Source organism: Rattus rattus, chromosome 1, assembly GCF_011064425.1.
Source record: "Rattus rattus isolate New Zealand chromosome 1, Rrattus_CSIRO_v1, whole genome shotgun sequence".
Taxonomy (NCBI): Eukaryota; Metazoa; Chordata; class Mammalia; order Rodentia; family Muridae; genus Rattus; species Rattus rattus.
Window position 1 is genome coordinate 188,038,688 of NC_046154.1, and position 25,702 is coordinate 188,064,389.

At 38.1% G+C, this 25,702-nt stretch overlaps 1 protein-coding gene across 1 annotated transcript in view; it reads right to left on the reverse strand.

The window, feature by feature from the left end:
- Nav3 (neuron navigator 3) overlaps positions 1-25,702 on the reverse strand; it is a 528,911-nt gene that overhangs the window by 167,246 nt on the left and 335,963 nt on the right. The window contains exons 6-8 of the mRNA XM_032912252.1: positions 18,887-18,955; positions 15,792-15,931; positions 4,574-5,603 (exon numbers count right to left, since the gene is read on the reverse strand). Of these exons, the coding sequence (XP_032768143.1) occupies positions 4,574-5,603; positions 15,792-15,931; positions 18,887-18,955 (1,239 nt within the window). The remainder of the gene's footprint in view (positions 1-4,573; positions 5,604-15,791; positions 15,932-18,886; positions 18,956-25,702) is intronic.

Sequence of the window (25,702 nt, forward strand, 5' to 3'; positions counted from 1 at the left end):
GATAGAATTGGATACAGATTCTCCTGAACTTCCAAAGCTCACCGTAACTTGAAGACTGCATGGTCAAAGCGCATCGAATACAGAGCTGTAGGTGTACTTCACATTGTTACTGTTCACCAAGGAGATCTCATCACTAACTGGGAGATGCAGTGTCTGGCTTCTGTCCAGTTTCATTGAGAATACCCTATTGCACATCCCCAGCTCACAAAAGGATTAAGGTCTGAACTGCAAAAAGTGCAGTTCGTGTTGGATGGCACATAACTTTTCCATTATATTCATGACAAAAAATTTTGAGGTAAACCATCCTAAATCAGAGATCTCTCTATCTAAGTTATATATGCAAAAGTTCAAAAATTGGCAGTATGTATGGTGTGACTGCAAAGGGCCCTGAAGTAAAAGTGGAAATTTGGTGAGAATTGGTAAGTAGAAATAGGAAGAAATGGTTGACTTGGGTTATGTTTTGAGAGAATTGGTAGGACTAGCTAAAACTTAGATAACCTAGGAGGGAGTGGTTAAAAGAACAAGATATTGATTTTTCTTCTCATTTGTTTCCTTCTGTCCTCCAACCATATGGGCATGAATTTTGATGAGAATCTCCTTGGCTATTGTAATCATTAGAATGTATGTGGCACTTCAGAATTTATTCCTTTGCTCCTTTTAATGACTGACTTGGAAGGGCCCATCACATGGGGAAAGTACCACTTATGGGCAGATGGTTCTGAGTTGTTTGAGAAACCAGGCTAAGCAAGGTATGAAGAGCTATTCAGTAAGGAGTGTCCCTTCATGGTTTGTGCTTCAGTTACTGCCTGTAGATCTCTACCTTCCTTGACTCCTTGTTCTGACTTTTTCAGGGAGAGACTATTACCTGGAAATGAAACACGAAATGAACCCTCCCCTTCCTAATTGTTTTTGGTCATTAAGTTTTATCATAGCAATATTAATCTAACTCAGACAGTAAGGAAAGCCTACATTAGGGAGATAAAAGGAAAATAAATCACCCTCATCCCAATAATTTTCCAATTCCATGTAGGTTACTTAAGTATATACATATTATGTATTTGTAATTTTCATTCATATAAAAAGTATATATTATGTCAATTTATACTAGTTCAAAAATCCGCAGTTTTTTATTATAAATGGTATTTTGAGGTGTAGACTTTCTTCTAGGCTGGTCTCAATCATTCAGTTCCCCCAACTTCCCACTTAAGTGTTGAGATCCATAGGTATTCACTACCATGCCCCATCTCCAAGTGATGGAGAAATCTGCAAATGTATTGTTGACATTTTCCAGTATGAATTGCTTGGTAATAGTACTTCTTCTTTCCACATTGAGAAAGAACTGACAAGCAGAGGAGAACGTGACCTCACGTTCAGGCTCGCTGAACATAAGATGTGTGCAGTCAGTCAGAATCAGTTTCAGAGGTAAATTTTGCAGGCTCTGTGAATTTCTGAGATCATTACTTTTCGGAATTTAAATCGCTGCTCCTCCATTCCTAATAAATAGGGCTACTGTCACATAGTCATGGGTTTGTGGTGAGGTTTATGTCAGGAAATGGATATCAATCTTGTAACATGGGCGATGTCAGTATGCAAGCATCTTGCAGATGATATTTTAAAAGATGATACTGCCATTATAAAGTCATAAATCACAAGTATTATCATATCTAAAATTAACAACTCCTATAAACCATGTCAAGGGATTTCAGGGAGGATTCTTACATAAATAGGAATGGTTAGAATGAGAAAGGACATGGAGGTCTACATTCAAAATGTCATGAGTCAGGAATATAAGGAGGAAAGTGCAAGTATTTAAAAATTTGCCTTCAGAGGATATAATTTTATTTTTAATTATTTATAAAATTTTGTGATAATGTTTCATAGTTCTAATATATATATATATATATTGTGTTTTGTTCATTTTATTTAACTATTTTATATTATTGACAATAACCTAAGTGTAATCATTGCCGTTAATGGTGATGGTTTCACATGTGATTGCTTCCTTTAATCTCTTAAAACAGCTAGCCTCCATCAGAAAGATTTGTAGAAGGCCGTGTAACACATGAAAACATAGCATAAATATCAAACATATCTTGAATAGAGTCATATGAGGTGGCTTCCATTATTTCATCTCCATTTTACAGACTAGAAAACTCAAGTTCAAAATCCTTAAGTCTATTAATAGAATCCACATGACCAACCATTGGCAGTGACCAATACGGCTCTAAGAGCCATGGTCTCAGGTATGTTTGGTCATGTTTCTAAACAACAGTCATGCAAGACTGTGTCTGCTTTCTGTGTTCCTAGCCAGTAGGCCATAACACCACACATCTGTAAATTTTAATTTACAGGGAGAAATGAAAGATTCAAAGTGTACGGAGAATCTGTTTGGGTTTCATGGCAGACCAACAAGCACTACCAGCTAAGCCATGTTCCTTTGTCAGAGTTGTACACAACCTCAATGGAATATTAGTCAAATACAAAAGAGGAGAAAGCCTGTCATTTGATATATAAGGGATGTTATCTGGAGGACAAGAAGGTGTGACACGTAAGCCATTTTCTTTCCTGCATTTGAGATGTAAAAACGGGGGCGGGGCTGATCTCAGACAACTAGAGAGTAGTCATATAGTAGTGACAGGGTTGGTTTTGGGAATTATTGTTCAGGGATGCAAAATTTGTCTTCAGTAGGAGAAATAAGCTCAGGAGACCTGAGGTTTAATACAAGATGGTGATTCCATGTGGTAATAATGGAATGCATGCAAATTTCATAGAGGTAGGATGAAAAGTATGCTCATGACACAAATGGTAACTATGTGTGTGAAAGCATGTTAGTTAGCTATCTTTTCTTTTTAATTTTTTTCTTTTTTTTTTTTCAGAGCTGGGGACTGAACCCAGGGCCTTGCGCTTGCTAGGCAAGCGTTCTACCACTGAGCTAAATCCCCAACCCCGAAAAATTATATTTTCAAATGGACTCCATTTGCTTAATTTTTATTACAATAAACAAATAAATCTGTTGCCACTTGCAGAAAAGAGCTGGATGAATTCTGTAAGTGTAGACGTTCATTTTCATCAGCACATAGTATTTAGTTAAAAATGATTGACGTAAAAACCTAAATTAAAAAAAAATGATTGATGCCTTTGAAAAATGTTTGAAGTGCGTACATGTGCAGAGTATGATATATCTGAAGCTCCATGCTCTCCTTATATCATTGAAATGTGGATTTTGACTGTGGCATCTTCATTTCTGACTAGCCAGTTGCAGACTTTAGAAATGAGAAACAACGGACTCTCCTGATCTAGGTACAAAGGCTTAAAGGCACTGCTACTGGAGTCAGAATAGCAATAAATACCAGGGCTGTCATATCCGCCCCCCCAATCAAATTTAACAATGTATCAGCTAGACATTTTCCTTAAGGTGTGTATAGGAACTTTGAAAAAATTGGTTCTTTCAAGGGAAAAATAAACAATTACAATTCTTGGCTTTATTTTTAAAAGCCATATATCTGGTACATTAAGAAATATCTCACTGCAGTTTTGACTCCATGATAATTATAAAAAAGTCTTGCTCCCTGATCTTAAATATCTTATATCCCTTAAACCTTACAATCTCCCAAAAGGATGGGACCAGCGCAGACATTATTCTTCCCTTGGTTAGATCTTTACTAATCAGACAGTGAACTAAATTAGGCTTATACTAGTGACTGACAGAGGCTGTCAGGGAGCTAAATTAGGCTTACACTTGTGACTGATCGATGAGGCAAGTCACAGCACAAGAAAAATCAGCTTCTTTGGTAACTGTGTAGCAATATGTGACATATTTTTAGATATAATGTATTCTTGGGTTTGATGTATACAGTTTAGAATGCATACCCCAACTTCAAAATAAGAACATGCTACTTATATGATAATTTTTATCTATAAACTTACGTTTTGCAGTGGGAATTGAATATAACACTTACTTTGTGAATGTTGTACCTTATAATAAACATTTAGTGACTTATGCTATACTAGAGTATAGAACAAATGTATCCATTACCTTGGCTATTATTTTAAACTCTACTAACAGCTGAAGGAAATGAAACTAGGAAATTGTAAGTGACTTGTTTAAAGTCACGAGCTGGTAAATGGTACCACTGGGGATTCAGTATATCTGTGGATGCTCTTGGGGCCAACTATTTTAATCATTATATTGTATCCCAAACATGACGACAATAACAACAGCAACAAAAAAGACTGTCGCCGCCTTAAGTCTGAGAATTATTTTAGGAGACAGCTTGTGCTAATAGCGACCCCCAGTTGCAAATCGTAACAGGTTGGCATGATAACTAACTAAACATGAGAAATGTACGCCACCTAGAGTCCATCCTGCCCTTAACAGGATGGCAGTTAATTTCTGAAGGCCTCAGCTTCTGAGAGAATAAGGCCTGACACATGGGAAGGTTTCTTCAGACTAAGCTTTTCCTCCATTCTAGTCTGCAGCTTGAGAGCAATGTTCTCAAGTGCCCATTAGCTTAACGTTTAAACGTCTAAATATGAAGATCTGTGAACACAGGCCCTCAAGAGGCCAGCTCACCTGTAAATGAACGGAGCCACCGTGGCAGTGTTAGGATGGCTATGCTGTTGCTGCTGGGGAAGATGGACAGCTCCATTGCCAGGACTCTGTCCGCTGCTGTGTGCTACCTGCAGAACGCAGGAGCTAGAGGGAGATGCTTGGCTAGCTTCCCTCCCCTCCAGAGGAGCGGAGAGGCTGGGCGCGCTTGTTTTCTCCGTGGTGATGGCCTTTTGGAAGGCCTGTGAGGAGCTTCCCTTGCTAGTCCTGAATTTCTCAGACTCTTTGCCTGCTGCACTGCCAGGGGAAATAGTTTGCTTTGGCGTGGGCACCTTTGAGCCTGGCTTTGGAATTCCGCTGGACGACGACGGAATTAAGCTGTCTTTCTTGGCCGCTGAGGTCTTGCTGCCCTTTGGGATCAAGCTTGCGATTTTTGAGGTCTTTTTCGGAGTCGCCTCCATCATCTGGTCCTTCTCTTCTTTGCCTGGCTTTTCAGCGCAGGCCTTATTCTTGTCCCTGTTCTTTTCCTCCTTTTCTTTTGGCTGCAGCAAAGACTTTTTATTGCTGAAATTTTTGCTTCCTGCTTTTGGAGGGGTTAATTTTGGTGACACTTTGGGACTGCTGTTTGTTGAGCCGCCGCTATTCAGACCACTGTTAAAACCTTCCATTTCTCCTGATTCAGAAAAGGCATCATCATCTTTGCCACCATCATTAGGTCCTGAACTGGTAGCCTGAGGGGGGCGCAATGCTGTCCGGGCATTAACCAGCTTGAATTTTTCAAGCATAGATTTCTGCCCCGAAGGAGCACTTTTGACCCCTTCTGTGACAGGGGGTTTCAGTCTGTCTGAAGATGGTGTGGGGGAGGTGGCTGGGCTTGGCTGTTTCACTGTCAGCATGGTGGAGGTGGCACTGTGCTTGACATTCATGGACTTGCTGCGCCACGGCTTGCTGGCGTTCGGGGAAGGGATGGCAGAGGCTGGGGGTTGCCCAGAAGTGCTGGGAGGCTGTGTGTTTCCATTTATACCTGAAGATGGTTGAGGTCCTTTGGGGGAATCTGTACATGAATAAGAAAAAATTAGAAAGATTAATTTTTCTTAGTCACTTATTTATCACCATTGCACATTTTTTTCTGTCCTTCCAAAAATAATCGGGTATCTGTGTGTCTATGTGTGAGTACATGAATGTACGCACAAATACCAGCAGAGACCAGAAGAGGGAATCATATTTCCCTGGTACTGGAGTTGCTAGTGGTTGTGAAGTAGCCAGAATGGGTGCTGGGATTCACCTCTTCTACAAAAGTGTTAAGTATTCTTGGCCACTAAGCCGTCTCTCCAATCCCACATATTTCTTAATCACATACATATTTCTTCTGAACTGAAAAACAACAAACTACGTAGCATTAATTACTTCTAAGCGAAGATTTTCACTCTTTATATTTTGGTTACTATTTGGAAGGCATCAATTTCAGGGAGAAAATGCAACACAGACTCAAGTTACTTTTACCAAATGAAGTCTACTAGTTCTATCTAATTATTTATATATTTGAAGATAAATAAAACAATATCCCTCTTCTAAGAAATTCTTTATTATCCAGTTCATTCTAACAAGTGAGTGTTCTGCATTGCTTATGAAATAGGGATTTTATTTCTCTCTAAGTTGTAACAATATTACCTACTGTTGTCTGATTATATATGATTGATGATGTTGCCCTTTCATTAGCTGTATTTATTAACATAAACTAACCAGTAAAGTTATATTTCGTGGTGTGTATACATAGAGAATACGTTTGGAGTTGCTTTCCCATCTAATTTGTCCTGAGACAGGACCTTAGTGCTTCTGCTTCTTCATAGTGAATTCTTAGAGAGCCAGGCTGAATGTTAGGTAGTTTTCCTGTCTCTAACTCCCTTCTACCTTTCTTCTAGATGTAGAAATGCTAGAATTACAGATGTGTGCGACTGCATTTGGCTTTCTGCATGAGTTCCGGTATCTAATTCAGGTCTTTGGAATTGTATCCGAGTGCTTCTATACACTGAGATACCTCCCCAGAATCAAACTCTATTTCTGTATTTATTCATGATAACCCTGAGAAAAGGGTATCTACTATCATAGTCGCTTTACAGATTCCCCAAATACCTTCTATTATCAGCCTCTCAGCATACATTTACATGTTTACTGATTTTATGAAATTACCATCATACTAGCCTGCTTTTTCTGGGAATATTAATCAATTTGACTTCATTCCTTCTATCTATAAACCCTAGTCTAATCATATCATCTGCTAGTATTTACTGAGTGGCTTTTGGATTTAAGGCACTCTTAGACAGCATAATCGTGTTAGAGCAAAGAAAAGGGACAAAAGGCAAATGTCACTGCATGGTGACATATGTCAAACATCAGAAGAGCAGGGTATGTGGACGTAATGGTAGAGGTAATGAGAGTTGCCTGAGCTTACACAGGGGTGCCCAAGAAAATCAGGACAGATGACATAAGGAGGATGTATAAATGCTCAAGGCAAGAGGGGTATTCATGAAACAATTAATATACATTTTTCCATTTACTTCCATTTAGAAAGAGGTATAGATATATATTAGGACACAAATTTGGGGAGGAATGCAATCGCCCAAAAGTCAAGCATGTTCTTCTGGAAATACAGTTTAGAGGACCATGATGATATCACCCAGGCTTCATCAAATTCTAGCACACTGCCGTTAAAGCTATTTGTGGCATTTCCCATTATACAATGAAAATAATGGTAATATTTCTAAATAACCATATTTAAGTCTACTGAAGAGTTGTTAACTTTACTATTTCACAATAGCCCTATGAGGCAGGTAGGGCTTATATTTCTAGCTCAGCATACTCAGTGAGTCTAAGTAGTTCAGTCATATTTTACCACGAACAAGGGCTCCTGCACTGTTACTCTTTCTTTGAGTGATAGGTGTTTATAGCGCAGTAGACCTCATAGTTTAATGGGATCCATTGCTATCTGGGGGTCTTAATGTGTGTGTATTGTGATTCAGCATGTCTTCCATGGGATTGAACAGTCTGCACATCTTACAAACTTCCAGATATTTTAATTGCTACGGGTCACAGACCATGTTTGGAGTGGAAAGGGTTGAATTAATTCATTTCCCTGCTTCTTACTGTGATGACATCTATGTTGGCCAAATTAAGTAGTGTTTCATAATTATACAGTGTTAATATTTTTATTTCATTGAAGTTTGAGAACCTTACTCAGCTCTGAGCTCATCTGGGTATTGAGATGCTTGTGACAAAGAATCAATAAATCACACACAATGGTCTCTATCCCTTTTCCCATCGCTTTAGTCCAGAAATTAGTGTGAGTCTACTGCATATTTGCAACTTTTTTTTACAAGTCAAAAGAGCCCTGGCTTTGAGGCTATAGACGGTAAGGATAAAAATGGGAAAGAGTAAGTCAGGGGGCTTTTGAAACAACTGATAGACGAGAAAAGTAATGCTGTTCCTTTCTTAGGAAAAAAATCCCACAAAACAACAACAACAACAACAAAAACAAGCTAAGGGCAATGACAAAGTAGACCTTGTAATGCACATCCAAGTACAGAAGAGGAAATTCAATACCACTACACCTCAGAATGAGACACATGAGACTCTAGGTTATGACATCCACGCACAGCACAGTAACAGTCATGGCTACAGCTGGAAAATTGGCTTCAGTTGAGTACACACATCTAAGACACTTTGCAATGCTCAGCTCCCAGCCTGTCCCCAGTCTGTCTTTATACAGCATCAATAAGGAGCCTTGGGATTCTTTCAAAGGACAAACCACAGGTCACTGAGTATCAGGTAGATGCCCCAGTGAAGAAATCTCCCAGGGGAGAGGGGTAGCTCATGGTAGAGTGCATAACAGCAGCAGCTGAAGTGGCAGTGTCTGTCACTTCTACAGAGTCAGTCAAGTGGGGACCTTTGGTTCAGCCAACTATACATTCAATAGTAAGCATTCTTCACCCAGTGGCGTGATTCTGCAGGTTGACCAGTTAGATTCTAACTATAAATATATCTTGTGAGAGGAAAACAAGAGCAGGGAAAGTCCTCCAAACAGTCTGATTGTGCCTTGCCTGTCGATGGCCTTTTTCTGTTTATAGTAATCAATCTTCTTATCTCTGGTCTTCAAAAAAGAATTTTTCTTTTCCTCTTCCTCTTCTTGCAACTAGATACCAACCGTCACCAACTCTAATCACTAAATAGGAGTTCTCCACTCATTATGCTAAGCGTTTTGTTAGACTTTTAAAAATGCGCCCTTGCACTAAAGCCCATAACAATCACTCATGTTACCTAAGTTCCTCTGCCAGAATGAGAAAACTGAAGCTTCATAAAAGAAAGAATATTGTTGTCAGTAACACACATAGCAAGAACTAGAACAGCCCAAACACTGGATCAGACTTATTCTGGTCCAACTACTTCTTTCTTTTACCCATTTTCTATAAACCCTGAAATTCTTATGGTATTTCTCACCAGGAAAGCTGAATGAGTATTCATTTAAATCATATTTGCCTTCTTCCCCATTGAGCAGAATTTAAATATAAATAACATTAGAGAGCTCTACCTAGTCCACTACTCTACTCTGAGAGTTGGCTTGCACACACCCCTCATAGACTAATTCGTGGCTACAAATGATCTAAACTTAACACATCAACGTCTGGCTTCCTAACCATAGCAGTGTCAAGAGCTGAAGAGTAACTCCAATCTACTCTTAAACTTAATATGCTGAAGTAAATAATGGTGGTTGCAACAGACATGAGATTAGGAAGAGAGCCATTGCTGAACTTCTGTGATTCAGAGCTTTGTTCTACATTCTAGACTGTTACATCTTCATAAGAAACACAGAAAATATTCCAGATTTGTACATCTAGTTTTCACGACTAAGTTTCTTACTTAGTTAAAATAAAAAACCTAGCATTAAACTAAAGACCATATAAGGTAATAATGACCATGACAACAGCAGAAGGACAGCTTCGGAGTGTGCTCCCTGTAGAGCAGGCAAAGAAGTGTTGATGATAATGCTAGCCTGAGATACAGGACACCCTAAGCACAGTAACTCTTGTAGAAGGAAAGAAAACAATGGAATTGTGGGTTTGTGGTCATAAGATTGGTAATAATCAATACATAGGAGATCAACTTGTTTCACAGTAACATACCATTGAAAAAGGAAAGGTTATAGAGGATGACCCAGTTGTAAATTTGTCTGCTGCCTCTGTTGTGTCTCAGAGGCACTGCCTAACAAAGGCTTGTGAAATGTTCCAGCCACTGTTTTATAATGACTCAAAAGAAACCCCGGATTCTATTACAGAGACACTGTCCCCTCTGGGTATGCTTGCTGGTACCATTTGGAAACTCAGAGAGCTACTTTGTGAAGGGGGTGTGATATTCTGGATGTTTCTATTCACCAACCAGCTTTTACCATTTGCAGTAAGGAGTGAAATCCCTCAGTGTGCATACATGTGCATATAAACAGAAGCGCATTTGACCAGCATTCCACAATGACATTACTTCATATGTGCTCAGAGTTGGGCTAACATAACAGTTGAAAAACTCAGATTTTTAGAAATTATGTTACTGATATATTAATAAAGAGTAAAAAAAGAGCCATGGTAGCCATAATGAAATTATTAGTAATTTAAAATAATAACTAAAACATATACATAGAGGCAAAAGGGATGGCTCAGCAGTTAAGAGCACTTTCTGTTCTTGTAGACGACCCAGGTTAGGTTCCCAGGATTCACATGGCTGCCTAAAGCTCTCTGAAATTCCAGTTCTGATGGTTCCAGTGGCTTCTTCTGGCTCCAAACATATCATTCATGTGATATGTGTGTCCCCATGTAGGCAAATATTCATATTTATAAAACAAAAATAAATAAATATTAAAACATATGCATTACCTAGGAGAGAACAAAACAGTTTAGTTCCTTATTATTCATTTTACAAGAATTGGAAGGAAAGACAGAACCAAGCAAAAATGTATGTAAGAGGAATGTCTTATGCCTAGCTGACAATAGGTATCTGAATTTCAATGGAAAACTATGCAAACCTCACAGGAATTGTAATGGTTCACAACATTGGGTCAATGTGTTAATAGATCTTTGGCATCGATCCTACTAATTCCAGGTTGGGTATAAATAAAAGTCAGAAGTTTCCACACTAGAAGATGCTTGATGCTGTCCTCCTCAGTGTACAAACTGTCTGAGAGAAACAGTGAGAAGGCGCTGGCATTCCCTCTGGTACTGTGACAAATCTCTTAGCAACATAGAAAAACTCCTCTCTAAGGAACTGTGCCAGGTAACCTAGGTGTATAGTTCAGAACTCAGATATGTAGCTCACAACTGGGTCACACACAAGACAAGGGAAATCGACATTTCCAATACCTGAGATATTCAGTATTCTCTTTCAAATGTGTTGCCCAGATTTTGTAAAACAAAAACTAATTTGTTAACGTTTCTCTAAACACATAAAGTGTATGCCCAAATGAGTCACAACAGGGTTTTCACAAGATCTAATTCTTAGTGGTTAGGCATGTGGTTTTCTTCAGAGGATGCATTTGTCTACAGCACTCTTTCAGAGTGTACAGGCTCAGACAAGTGCCAGTATCATCCTGTGTTACTCATTGTTAGCTTTTGAATGGCAGGTGATCAGGAGAAGAGGGTGAAGGATTCTGAAAGCTTAACAAAAGACGCTTTCTTCATTTTCTCCATTTGTTCTGAGAAATTTGTCCTGACACTCCATTGAATAAAGCAGTGATGGCACTGGATTCTTCTGTTAGCATTGCTATCACGGCCATCTCTACAAGAAATACCTCATGACAACGTGAGCCTATATTATAATTGATGTGTTGAAATGAACACACATTTGGAAGAATGCTTTAGTATTAATGTTCTGTTAGATATGGAAGTGAGGTTTGTGTCTCTCTACTGATTCCATTAGGTGTCACACCATTTGGAATTCTGCCTGTATCCTTCCACCTCCAATCGTATCAACTAGTGCCACCATGCTTTGAATACAAATTCTAGAAATTTCTCAATAGATTTGGTTAATTCTTTAAATGAAAAAAATCATTTTTTATTTTGAGGTTTTTTAAAAAAGTATTGGAAGTCAACCCTAAGTTTCAGCCACACCAGTTTCTTCTACTAAGCTATATCCACAACACTGAAAATGAATCACCTTATACATTCATGGAACAGTAAAATGAATCCCACCTCTCAGGCTACCTGTTTTAACAATTTCTTTAAGTTAGCAGACTCAATTCCTTTAAGTAGGAAATGAAACATTTTAAAGTATTAAATGTAAGTGTTTCCATTTCTAATAGCTAAAAAGAAATAACCGTCTTATTTGTAACATTTAAATGATATACCCTAAATTATTTCATTATAAAACTATACCATTTATAAAACAATTTTATAGTTGTTATCACTCTTAGACACACAACACACCAAATTATTAGCTGATGGACTATTCCTTTTAAAAATACTTCTAAAGGTCCTGCTTGTCTGTTGTCCGTTAGAGGGCTGCTCTTTTCTGAAGAGGAAATAGAGGGAGAATAGATCTGGAGGAGAGGGGATATAGGGGAGAAGAGAGAGGAATGGAGCGAGGAAAACAGTGGTTTGGAAGCATACTTTCAGAGGAGAATCTATTTTCTTTCTTTTTTTTATTTTTAAAGATTTTATTTATTTCATGTATGTGCATACACTGTCACTGTCTTCAGACACATCAGAAAGGGACATCGGATCCCATTACAGATGGTTGTGAGCCACCATGTGGTTGCTGGGAATTGAACTCAGGACCTCTAAAGGAGCAGGCAGTGCTCTTAACCGCTGAGCCATCTCTCCAGCCCGAGAATCTATTTTCAATAAAAATAAAAACTTGAATGATTTAAAATATTTATATATTTTTTAATATGGTAGTTTGAATGAGAATGATTGCAAAGGCTCAATATTTGAATGCTTGGTACTCAGCTAGAGGAACTGTTTGGGAAGGATCAGGAGGTGTGGTTTTGTTGGAAGAAACAGGTTACTAGGAGTGGGCATTGAGGTTTCAATAGCGCATGTCATTCCCAGTCAGCTCTTCCTGCCATAGCTATGCCTATTTCTTGGTTGTTGTCTCAATTTGTGAGCTTTAAGCTGTTGCTTCTATACCATGCCTGCCTTCAGTCCTTCCATGCCCCTTTCCATGATGACTTTGGACTCCTTATGGAACTAACTTCTCAATAAACTCTTTCTTCTATTCTTTACCTTGGTTATGGTATGTATCTACAGCAGTAAAAAGGTAACTAAGACTTGTAAACACTACAAAGTCTGAAGTAGCAAAGCACTGAATCCAAACATCCTGATTTAAAACTTGTATCGCTTGCTTGGAGCAGGGTGTGTTAAACTTGATTCCAATGTAATATTTATAACTTTTGTTCTTCTACTTTAAGATAATTCATTAGAAATATAAAATAGCACAAGATAATTAAAAAAATAACATTGTATCCAATGACAAAAATAACTCAAATAGCTAGGACATTGTACAAATCAAACAGATTCCAGATGGCTATATTGTATCACATGAGCCTATTTAAACTTATTGGCAATATATAGACATTTAATGCCCATATTTTATGGGTAACAAATGTCTACAAATCAATAAAATGATCTGTAAAATGTAGCTTCCATATGTCACAATTCAGGTTATGGCTGAACATCCTTCTCCCATAACCTTCTAACCCAAAGGGGATAGGTGATACGTGTTTCATTTATGCTTCAAAATGTTTTGAAAATTTCAGTTACCTTTGTGTAAAATGAAAAGTGAATGCACTACATTCTCATGCCTTTTGCTTTCTCAGTTAAGAGAGCCAGGAGAGCCGGGCCACATCCTGCATTGAATCTGTCTCCATCTTGTGGTGATGAGAAATATTGCTACGTACTAATGTTAAAATTGTACGAGAAAAGTTGAACATCCTTGAAAATGGATGGGTTTGTCTGTCTTGGAGTTTTACTTCCAGATAATAGAAATAAAGATGTTGAAATTACAGAAATACAGACACTTCACAAAATTTCTAAACTACTTATAAAACTCTTTTCTAGTACTAATTTTGAAAGTGTGTTGAAACTAATATTGTATTTATATGGTATCACATATATACACATATATATGCACACACAACACACACGCACGCACGCACACACACATAAATATATATATATATATATATGCACGAGTGTTTAAAATAAATAGTGGTTGTCCCTGCACACCACTATCTGTAAGCTGCTTCTACAAACTGTATATAATATATTTGTAAAATTAGCTTGAACCTATATAACATATTCTAAGGCCAAAACTGAGGGAGAATGTCTATTTCCATCTGAAGTTTTTATTTCCCATTTCCTTTCTTACTAAAATAGTAGAACTTTTAGGAATATGCTTCAATCTGGATGAAAAGGAAAAAAAAAACTGATGTTCCAAATTACTGAGTCTGCAAGAGAAGAATAATTAAGCAAGGATTTTGAAAGTAGCTGTATAGAATATCATACAAATAATCAAATCTCTTTTGGATCAATCCCTACAGGGAATTTTTTCCCTCGTTTTAAATTGTTCATCATCATCATGTATGGGTTGAGATAGCAAATCAGGAATGTAAAAAGCAAGTGGATTTCAGAATGCTCTGAAAGCTAGTTGAACTCACTGCTATGCCAGCAATGACTTCCTGATTAACCTTTTGAACCTGCTAAGTCACTGTGAGTCACTGATGCTCAATCACTCATCTACACAAGGAGACTTTATTCTTCATTTTAAAGCCTTGGACTTCAAAATATACACTGTATTTCCTTGCCCCCTTATTACCACTGAACTTAAAAAGTGGGGGGTTTTTTTTTTTTTTGAGTACACACAGCAATCTTCAGACTCACCAGAAGAGGGCATGAGATCCCATTACGGACGGCTGTGAGCCACCATGTGGTTGCTGGGAATTGAACTCAGGACCTCTGGAAGAGCAGTTGGCGCTCTTAACCACTGAGCCATCGCTCCAGCCCTGCATCTCTTTCAAGATTGTACCTCTCCATGTATTTCTGAATAAGAGAATGCTGTCTAGGTACACTTTGAAACAAGTAGTAATCATCTAACCTGTGAAAAATAGCACATGCTTGGTTTGACTATTCAAAGTAAACGTTCGATAGTTCTACTGACTAAATATAGGGATGACTTCTTGATTTCATGTACTCGCCTATAGAAAGTAGAGGACGAAGAATAGAGATGGTAAGCTTTACTGATGTAGAAACACTGCCCTAACAGCCACAGTGCTTACAAAGCACAGTTTCTTGATTTCACCAGGATTTGGTTGGAAGGGCTACACCCATTCTATTGGTCCCTGATCCAAAAGGGACAAATACAAGACAGTATCTTTTAAAATGCATGTTTTGCACATCATAGAGAACCATGTGTGGCATGTAGATCATTTCTAATCTACCATTCATATACTCATGCCTTTTTACCCATTCATTTTGAGATTTTATATTTCTATTAGGTATTTTTTAAAAAAAACATAGATATGGATAATTTTCTGCTTTGGGAAAAGCTGAGGTCATAACATTTCCAACTACCGCTACTTTCAAAAACAGATGTTTATCACACACAGACATATGTCCACTATTTGTAGTTCTTATTATTTTGAAACATGGCCATGCTCCGCCATCTTGACTAACAGGGGACTTTACTGTGCAGCCAAAACTGGCCTCAAACATGGCAGCAGCCCTCCTATCTTACCCTCCCTGCACGGGGATGACAGGTATCACTACCATAGCCTGCTCATTGTGGCACAACTTTGAATGGATCCACCCTAACTGCTCTCCACATTCTGTCATGTATGCTAACTGACATAAGGGCTCAAGTCATTTCAAGAGAGCATTTTGATTTTAGGATGCATTTTCATAAACCGTGAAAGGCATACGAAGTTGCTACTTATATGCATCTGGGGTAACTGTTCTTTGTGAAACACACTTTAGGCTCACCTCCATAACTATCTATTTTAAAGGATAGATTTTATTCCCTTGAAATGTTCTACAGTATAGAAGGTTCTGGAAGGAAGCTGAAATTCATGATGGTGGGGATTAGGACGATTCTCTGACGACACCCCCATCCCTAAGCTGCTCCACAGTTCAGTTATTAAAATCAGTTTGTCAAATCACAAGGCATGCATTAAACTCCGGGCAGAATGACGTGACGGACACACACTTACCTTTTTCATTTCCATTTGCATAATTTGGAGGCTTGCTTTTGTCAATGCTATTAAAGCTCTGACTTCTCCTATTTAGATTGGAGGCTCCCTGAGCCTTGTTGCTACTGCTCGCAGCTGGCACCCTAGAGGGCCCTGGAAGCCTGAAATAGCACGAGAAACATTACATCATTAGTGTACACTTCAGTAGTTAAGGCGAAGGGACTTGGGAGCAAGAAGAGGTGATGGGGAACCCACAATCCAGTATCAACCATGACATATGTAACAGAAAATGATTGCTTGAGTGACATACACCTGGACACAAAGTAAGAGACTGTCTGAAAAGTCTAGTTTTACTTCTTAATAAGAATGTCCTCAAAATAGGGGAAAATAACATAAAGTGGCCTTTGACTCTAAAAGTACCCTCACTTAAATGAATATAGTTTTATACTGAAAACATCACAAAATTATGACAAGGAAAAACAATAAGATTTAACCTTAAAGATTTTCTATCATATTACTTAGATATATGCAGCTGCTTAAATTTTCCTCTCAGAGTATGGAACATATCTTCAGCTAACGTAGGTTTTCCAAAGGCTTAAAACTTAACGGCAAGAACACATTACTGCACAAAAGGCAGACAGCAATTAGTTATCGACTAGTTAAGCTACTAAGTTACATCAAAACTTGAAGCTACAAGCAAGTTCGTGACTATATTATAAATAGCTGGGCTGTCTCTCAAAAACCTTCCATTCTCTTGTCAAAAAGGGGACTGAGAGTGGCCATCTTGTCCTGTAGGACAAGGACAGGAGGCTAGCCTTCGAGGAAGAAAATCACCGTTAGTAGAATGGCAGTTGAAATATACCCGGAGTGGAAGGCAGTTTTGACACATTGTGTACCTGCAGACTGAGTCCTGTAGTCCTGCACCCCATTTCTCTTATCAACAGAGTAGCCTGTTGCTTGAAACCTGGCACTATTTCATTAATACCACCATTAAGTGTCAGTTTGGCTCAGCTTACATTTTATTATTTTTTCTTTAAAATTTCGCTCGTCAATTATTTCATAAACTGTACCGATTTTAGTTGTACTAAGCATGAAGTAAAACCTACAGGTAAAGGGCTAGCATTCATATCGTTGACATGTGTGCTATGAATACTGGCAGCATTGTGGGTATGTGCTGCCACCTTGTGGAGGAGAGTGTGCACCGCTATGAAAATTCTTGTTTGAACAGAAAGATGCTGATCTTTTCACAAACATTTTTAATGAAAATTTTAAAGTAGTTTTTTGGTATATGTTTTATGTCCAAATTGCCAATCCATTTAACATGACAGGTTTCAACACCTCTCCGCTGTACTACCTGACTGGAGAAAGCAAACCCTTAAAACAAAAGTGTCTTTTCTAACAGTAGAATCACACAGTGCAACGAGCTTCAGGGAAAAAAAAAAAACAAACAATAAATGGACGGATGTTACAGACACTTAAGAGTTTCAATTTTTTAAATATACTTTAGAGTTTAAACACATATGGCCAATAAATAGTCTATTCAGCTCTTTTGCTAGTTAGAGGTTGTGTCATACACAAGATTAGAATCTTTTCCAAATGGATCCAGCTCTTACTTTTTTTCTCAGTTGAATAGCTCATCGAGGGGTTGTAACTACAACATCATAACCAAAGACACTAGGGATTTACAGTACCAGTGACCAGTTCCCACAGAAAGCAGTCAAGTAATTAATTGGACCAAATGTCTCAATCCCAATAAATAGGAGAGCAATTTCTGTAGCCATAACCGTAGGCTTTGAAATTCCTTCCAAACTCATGCGTAAACAGTTTGTCCCCAAACTTGCCCCACTTGCAATGAAACTTGACCCACTTCTAGAAAGCAATTAAAATGCATTTTAATCTTTCCTCTGACCCATGGAGTTAAGTGATCGTCAGTCCTCAGAAGAACAAATTAAAACAAATTAAAAGATACATTTGCTCTTCTCATTACCCAAAGTTGACAGGCAGCCAGAGTCTCCAGATCATTCATCAGAGCAATAAAAAGGGAAATGAGATGAAGGGGGGAGAGAGAGAGAGTGGGGGAAGGAGAGAGAGAGACAGTATGCGACAGGGAAAGCTCTACTAGAACAAAGGACAGAGAATATGTCTCGCATCCCCTATACGTGCAGGAGCCACAAAGGTGCTCATTGCTCATGACTTGTCACTGTCTTGAAGTAGAGTAATTTATGCCATTTATTTTTATTAAACGATTTTAAACACTTTTCTCTCCAGAATAAGCTTTTACTGTGGAAATTCATATAAAAAAAAACAAGGTGAGGGAAAGACCCTTGTGGAATCAAGCTATCAGAAGCCCTTATAAGGGAGCATGGGGCAGCCTGGTTCATGACAGAAGCAGTGGGTAACATCCCGCCACTCTATAGATCCTCGGGGAGTGTGAACGTACACAGCAGCACAGATGACAGGGCCAACCTTGTCCACCAATAACATGAACAACAAAAATACTCTTCCAATATTTTATATATCATTTGTAAAAAAAAAATAAAGCATAAATATATACTTAATCTTTAAATACATGTTATAAAGGCAGAGATTAAGGCTCTTTTTTGCTTTTTTTATTGGATATTGTTTTATTTACATTTCAAGTGTTATCTCCTTTCCTGGTTTCCCGTCCATAAACCCCCTATCCCATCCCCTCTGCCCCTTCAATGAAATTTGGGTTCTTATATATAGACTATCATCCTAGGTTAATTTTTCCATACAGGCCTATTTCAAAATAGTTCAAAATTCTGTTGTGAAACTTTCAGATTCTGAGACCTTAAAAAAAAATCAGGGGTCTTGCAAGGTCCTTGTTCCTCGCTGGCTCTAAGCCTAGGGAGCAGCCTTGGCCCACACATCACTGTGTACTACTGACTCTCAATCAAAGCCAGACCTCTAAACCCATACAAGCACCTAATACACTCACCCCGAAGTCTCCACCGGGAAATCCACTCAGAAGCACCAAGTGCTCTAAACTTAGGATGTTATAAATATGTCATGTTTTCAAAAAAACGTAGAGTGACTGGACACCAGCATTCACGTGAATATCACTAGCAAACAATAGATTAGAGACATGAACTGACCTAGTAGGCTTTTTCTGACTGGTTGCAATTCCACTGTGTTTAGACTGAGCTGCATATCTGGCTGTCAGACTGTATGAGGAGAAACAGAGAAATGGAATTAAAGGGATCCTTTGAACATGGAAAAGAAAGTACAAACTTACAACAGAGTTATGAGTTAATGAAATGCAATTGGAACACACATAAACATATATAAAGAACAAATTAATCGGAAAATTATGGTAATGCAACACACATACCATGAGCTTTAATTATGAGTGCCCTGTGAATGCAAGCGCAGCTCTCATGGCAAAAGGTCTCGTTGCTGACTTTAAAGTTATGCTGAGAAATATTAGACTTTATAAGTACTTAACACTGTTATCTTATATTGTAGAAACTTAACCTTTGGCTGTTAGATACGTTAAAAAACAACCCTAAAGTTTCATTTATAGGACAAAATTCCTTTTCCCAGAATAGTAAAAGGATGAGAAGATGAATTGAGATTCGTTAACTCTAATTTGCTCTTTAAAAGCAAATATTCTGAAAATGCAATTCATTGAAAACTGAGTTTATGACCCATACACTATTGTTAATACCTAATACCACATAATTTTACAAGAAGTTTACAATACAATATTTTTATTTAAAGAAAGCTGTGTACAAAAGTTTAATATTAAATAGAATTACTTTCTGACAATAAAGAAAACCACTAGTTTCAGATGACTAAACATTTTTAATTATATTTAACTGTATTTTAGTTATGTGTGTGTGTGTTTGCCTATGCATGTGTCTGCATGTGTGTGTATGCATGTGTGGGTTTTGTGGGTTCATTTATGCCATAGAACACAAGTGATATCAGAGGATAATTCTGGAATTGGCATTTTGTTTTTGTCCCTTGTAAGCCTGGGACTTGAACTTAGGAGGTTTTCCAATCCATACATTAGTGCCTATATACACTGATACATTTCACTAGCCCCATAGGCTCAGGGATTCACCCTTAGGAGGTCTTCCAATCTGTATACTAGTGCCTACATACACTGATCATTTTACTAGCCCCACAACCATTTTTGTAAATCAAACACTTTGCTAAAAGAAATATAAGGTATGTTATTTAAACCAAGTTTGAAAAATAACGCTTGCTCTGCAAAACACAGATTTGTACCTTAACTTGATGTCTCGATTGCTAGGAGTCGAAGAGAATTGGACTCTATACATCCAACTACTTGTTGGTTTGCCCATCGTAGCTAAGGGTAGATGCCTTCATGGAGAATCACTTCCCAGGGGATTATTGTACCTCTACATAACCACATGCAGAGTACATGAACAGTCTTTAGCAGTTTCAAGGACCTTGGATTAGCATAGAGTGGCTGGCATCAACGTGAAGGACCGTCTGAACCTTATTGCAATTGATCAACTTGCTCTGTTGCTAAGCAGAGAAGTTTTAGGCAAGAGAAATATGTCTTCTGGTAGTGTACTTTGTTCTCTGTTTGCCGCCGCCTGCATTGCGAATGTGCATGGCCTTAACTGCAGCCTGGAGTAAAGGGAACACATTCTCATCTGGAAGGCATTTTCATGGTGATAGAGTGCATGCTTTTCACATCCACTGTTTTATACATTGCTATTTATGTACAAAACAATCTGTGTTTTAACCAGACCATGAACTGAGACAAGTGCTAAGCTACTAGGATGTCAAGAAAATCATAGAATAAATGTAAAAAAAATAAGCTGTTTCAATGCAATCGGATAGAAAATAAATAAATAAATAAATAAATAAATAAATAAATAAATAAATAAATAAAAAGCAATTGAGGAAATCTCTTCATCCCCAGGAAGAGGACCGCCTATAATTTAGGGACTTGTTCTTATACTTCGTGCACTGAACATAGACAAGACCAGTGAAAATGATCACAGAACAGCAGGCTTTCCAGTAACTAAGAGCTAGCTCATCATTTCTATGAGTAATGTTTAAAGAAATAAAATAAATCTGGCCATTCAATTATGAAAAGGCAATAGTAAGTTCCAGGAATATTAAGTGATTTTGCCAAAGGCTGTTTGACTTCATGGCTGTATTTCCGATTGACTGTGAAAGTATATTTTACATACTGACTATTTTTGTAAAAATACTTCTTAATTCATTCAATTCCTTGATACTTGACATCTTCCACTTATCTCCTGCCTCTGTTAAACAACTCTATGTATGGCTCCTCTTTCGTTCTGTTTGGTTTTCTGAGTCACAGTCGCTCTGCACCGTTCATGCTGGCCTGGAATATGGTAGCTCAGGTTGGCCTCTAGGCCATGAGCTTCTGTTGCCAGTGTCCTAAAGGCTGGGGTTATAAGTAAGTCCTTTTGAGAAGATGTGTGAAGCCGTTATCATGGACAAAGCTGAGGTTTTGTTCATTGCACAACTTTCTAATGTCCTGGTATCTACCATGTTCTCTTTTTGTTAGATCTTTTCCTGTCACAGCTACCTGACCTGTACACCAGTACTCTTGCCAATTTCTCCTATTTTCATTCCATATCCATCCCTCAACTCTTACAGCCATGAATTTCTCAACACAGATTATACCCTGTTTCCTCAAACAGTATCATCTCTTTAATTCTGATTAAGATTTCATCTAAATCTTCTGCATTAACTTTGTATGGCGATATTTATATCAGGTGTCTAAAAGACTTGCCCAACTACATCATCTTCGAGCTCAGGCACCACAATGAACTCACAGTCTGTCTCCATTCACAGATAAAGTTCTAATATGTTTTTTTCTATCTATTTATTCTTATTGTTATTTACGCTGTGTGCTCCTAAATAGCCTTTCCCTTTCCCACTAACTCCCTGAAGATGAGTCAGTTTGTAGTCATGCTGTTGGACTACCAACCAACCTGCCCTTAAGTTCTCCTTCAATCCTCATGTTTATTAAACTGACTCATTCCCTCAGTGCTTTTATAACACACAGGCAACCAATCACATCAGCATCACCTGGGACTTATAAGAAACATACACTCTCAAGTCCCAATCCATCCATCTTGAATGTGAACTTGAATTACAACAGAGCCCTCATTATTGTCTCTGTATAGTAAAACCTACTTCCACAGTGGGTTGTCTACTTATTTCAATCACTCTCTTATGAGTGGCAAAAATGCTTTGAGAAAAATCTACTTCTTAGTAAAGAATAAGTAAGATAGAAGCCTTCTGTTTGTAAGTTTTTAAAGGGAAAAATACCCATAGCTATTGGGATAATTGACTTATTACTCTGGCCCTCTTATTATAATAAGATTATGCCCATTCTTTGACTAAAACAATGTATGGATCATAAAAAAAAAGGTGCTTAGTGACCACCAGCCATGTACTGACTCAACTACCAATAGGTTTAATTTATTAAAATTAGGATTAAATGGAAATAAATGGCACTTTACTTCCAGAAATACACCCCTTAAAGCCACGCACATTAATTTACGATGTCATCAGAAAGTGTATAGCTGGACATATAAAGGAAACTGCATTTATTTCAAGCTTATTTAGAGCAACACATAAATACAAGGGCAATGAGTGATGAGTGAAATGTTTGCTGTGACTGCATACACTGAAAGTTGAGTGGTAAAGAGCTAGAACATTGTTCATAACTCAGACACTGGAGATAGACCGCTATGGCTGTCACCTACTCTCTCTGCCTGTTTTACCACCTGTTAGTAAATGACCTTGATAACTTTGTGTGCATCAATTATTATGAGCATTTAATCATTCATCATTTAGAAAGAATGTCTAGGACAGATACATCTTACAATAGCTGAAACAAACATGCAAAGGGATTCTCCATTGAAGAATTCCAGGAGGGTCTGAAATTCTGATGAAGCCTGTAAAACATCACATTATTTCTCAAACATGAGCCTGTCTCCTGATGCTTCATTATCTCGTCCAAACTCCACCCTTCATTGTATTCCAGTCACCTGGGGTGTTAGTGTTCTTACTCAAGAGTTCACATGAATGGAAAGAGCCGTTCAATGTCTGAGGCTTCAGATATGGTTGTTGGTTCATAAAGTGATCTCCCTTCCAATATTACAGGATATTATTTACTCTTCTTGACTCTCGAAGTCAGCACTGGGAACCCCTAAAGGCCCTTGACCTACAGTGAGTCAGCAAGCACTGCGTCAAGAGGTCCTAAGAACTACAACTCCCAGAGGTCCTAAGAACTACAATTCCCAGAGGTCCTAAGACCTACAACTCCCAGAGGTCCTAAGACCTACAACTCCCAGAGTGATTCTTAAACCTGTGCATAACCCAACAGTGCCATAACTTCAACACTATGTTTTTGTTTTATGCCATGGAGATTAAATAAAAAACACTTGATATGTACTAAAATAAAACATATTTGTACAATAGAATATTTCAAGTTCGTGTGTTTATAAAGATTTCATGTTCTAAAATCCGCAAATAGTTGCAAGGGCTAAGATGAAATACCTCATAAGATAAGGCACTCCTTGGCAGAGCAATTTACTTTTCATAGGTAGAAAAAAATCTGTTCTAGTGCGGAATGAATAAAAGAACAATCTCTCCATCAGTTTTTTTCTTCATTAATGTTTGTGACCTCTAAGCTCTGTGCTGCATTATCTGTTAATCTCTTTGTTTTCCACTCATGCCCTAAGTAAATTCCTCTTCTTCTATTGTCTCATTTAATAAAAGATCATCACATTAATGTTCCCAGGTCTACTTATTGGCCCTGGCACTTCTATAAACCCAGAGTAACACTACAGCCACCAACATTTTGAAAGCCCATTAAAATCTCAGAACTCCAGAAGCCAAAACTACACTTCTCCTTTGTTTCACGCTCTGCTTTCTCTTTCCTTTCACTTGGTTCTATTATCGGGTTACCCCCTTTCCTACTAAAATCAACCAATTACTCAACAAAAATAGAAATGTAGACTACCCCAGTTACCAAGGCTATCTTTCGAAGTTATTTTGCTTTTTTGCAGGTAGAAATAAAACCTGTTCTGTTGCATAATAAATAAGAATAAATAATATTCTCTGTTTGATTCCTTATTCACTAATGTCTGTGACTCCCAGAGTTCATTTCTCCATTACTAAAATGGACCCAGAGCAATTCTCCTCAATGTTCAGAAATAAGTCTCAGTTTATTTCATGTATAGAATTCCTACCAGCCATAAGTTGATGTCTGTTGGACTTCCTCAGCCTTAACTCTCATCTGAACTGTCAAAGTAGAACACTCATTTGATATTTTGTACAGTGAGAAAAACCCTAGCCCTAGCTGAAAAGCTATTGGCAACTGATGGTGCTAGTGAGGGAGGGTAAGTTCTTCTCAGGGATGCGGCTCCTGAAAGGCTGTATGATTCATCAGATCATCTTACACCTATGAACTTAAGGGCAGCATTAACTCAACTCACTGCTTTGTCTGGTTGGTTTTCTTTTGTTTGTTTGTTTTTAGAGCATATTAGTTTTATAGGGAAACTGAAGAGGAGTCTGAGTAGATTTGATCAAACTTTTCACATATGTGTATGGAGCTCAATTTATTGAGCCACAAGGACACCTACAGAGTCAACTAACCTGGGCCCATGGGGGCTCACAGAGACTGAACCACCAAACAAAGAGCATACACGAGCTAGGCCTAGGCCCCCTAGACTTTTGTAGTAGATGTGCAGCTTGGTCTTCATGTGGACAATTGGAGCTGGGGCTGTCTCTGATCATTGGATCTCCTTCTCCTAGCTGGACTTCCTGGTCAAACCTTAGTGGGAGAGGAGTACTTAGTCCTGCTGCAATTTGATGTCCCAGGGTAGGGTGGTGACCAGGGGGTGTTCCCCTTCTCTGAAGAGAATTGGAGAGAATAATGGGGGAGGGATTTGTGTGGTGGGCCTAGGAGGAGGGGAAGGAGGTGGGGGAACGCTCTGACTGATGGATGTAAAGTTAATAAATAAAATAAAATAAAATAAAGATTTAGAGGTTATTTTAAAGCCAAGATTCTTCCTTTACTATGAAAGGTCCCTCCTATGCAAGACTTCTGCAAACTCTTATGAAATGATAATTGACTACAGTTTGCAGAAGAACAGCTTTGACAATTACATCTTTTGTATCGTCAAGCAGTATATATTTCTTCAAGAACCACATAAGACATGTCGCTATGATTTGCACTTCATAATATGTGCCAAATTCTATGGACACATGCTTAAGGCTTGCTAAGAATTCACTATGCTGTGAATGAATCAGAAAATCAGCTCCCACCACACATGTTTCCACTTAGAAGCTGGGTGGTTGAAACAGCATCCTCATGGTATTTAAGACAGGTTAGAGTGATAACTTACCCCACTGGCGGAATATGGCATGAATGCTCATTATAACTTTAGCCTAACTGAAACTTATGCAGGCAGTTAATGAGGCCAGCTGCATGGCCCACTTTTGTGAGCTCTTAAACCAGTAACTAAAGAAAGAGAGATTCCTGGGTAAGGATACTGCAACATCAAGTCTTTGCTATTTTGGAATACTGAACTTCAAGATACAGGATGCTCATGAAACTAGGCTTATATTTCTGATTCTTTGTCATCATACATTACATTTCCACAATGATCTCCTCCTCCATACACAGCTTTTAGAAATCCTCTGTCATTCTGTAGCTATTTTTTGTCTATATATTTTTGGTGCATAGTAAAATTACATCTCATACACTGAGAGCTTAATTACAAAAGCTTCCTAAAATACAGCCACCTTAAAAATAAATTAAACTCTAGAAATGGACTAAGCTAACTTGAAGCAATCCCACTAAAATCAGGGACTAGATTGACAAAGTTGCCCACTCTCTGCGTATCTATTCAATGTAATACGGAAGTCCTAGCCAGAGC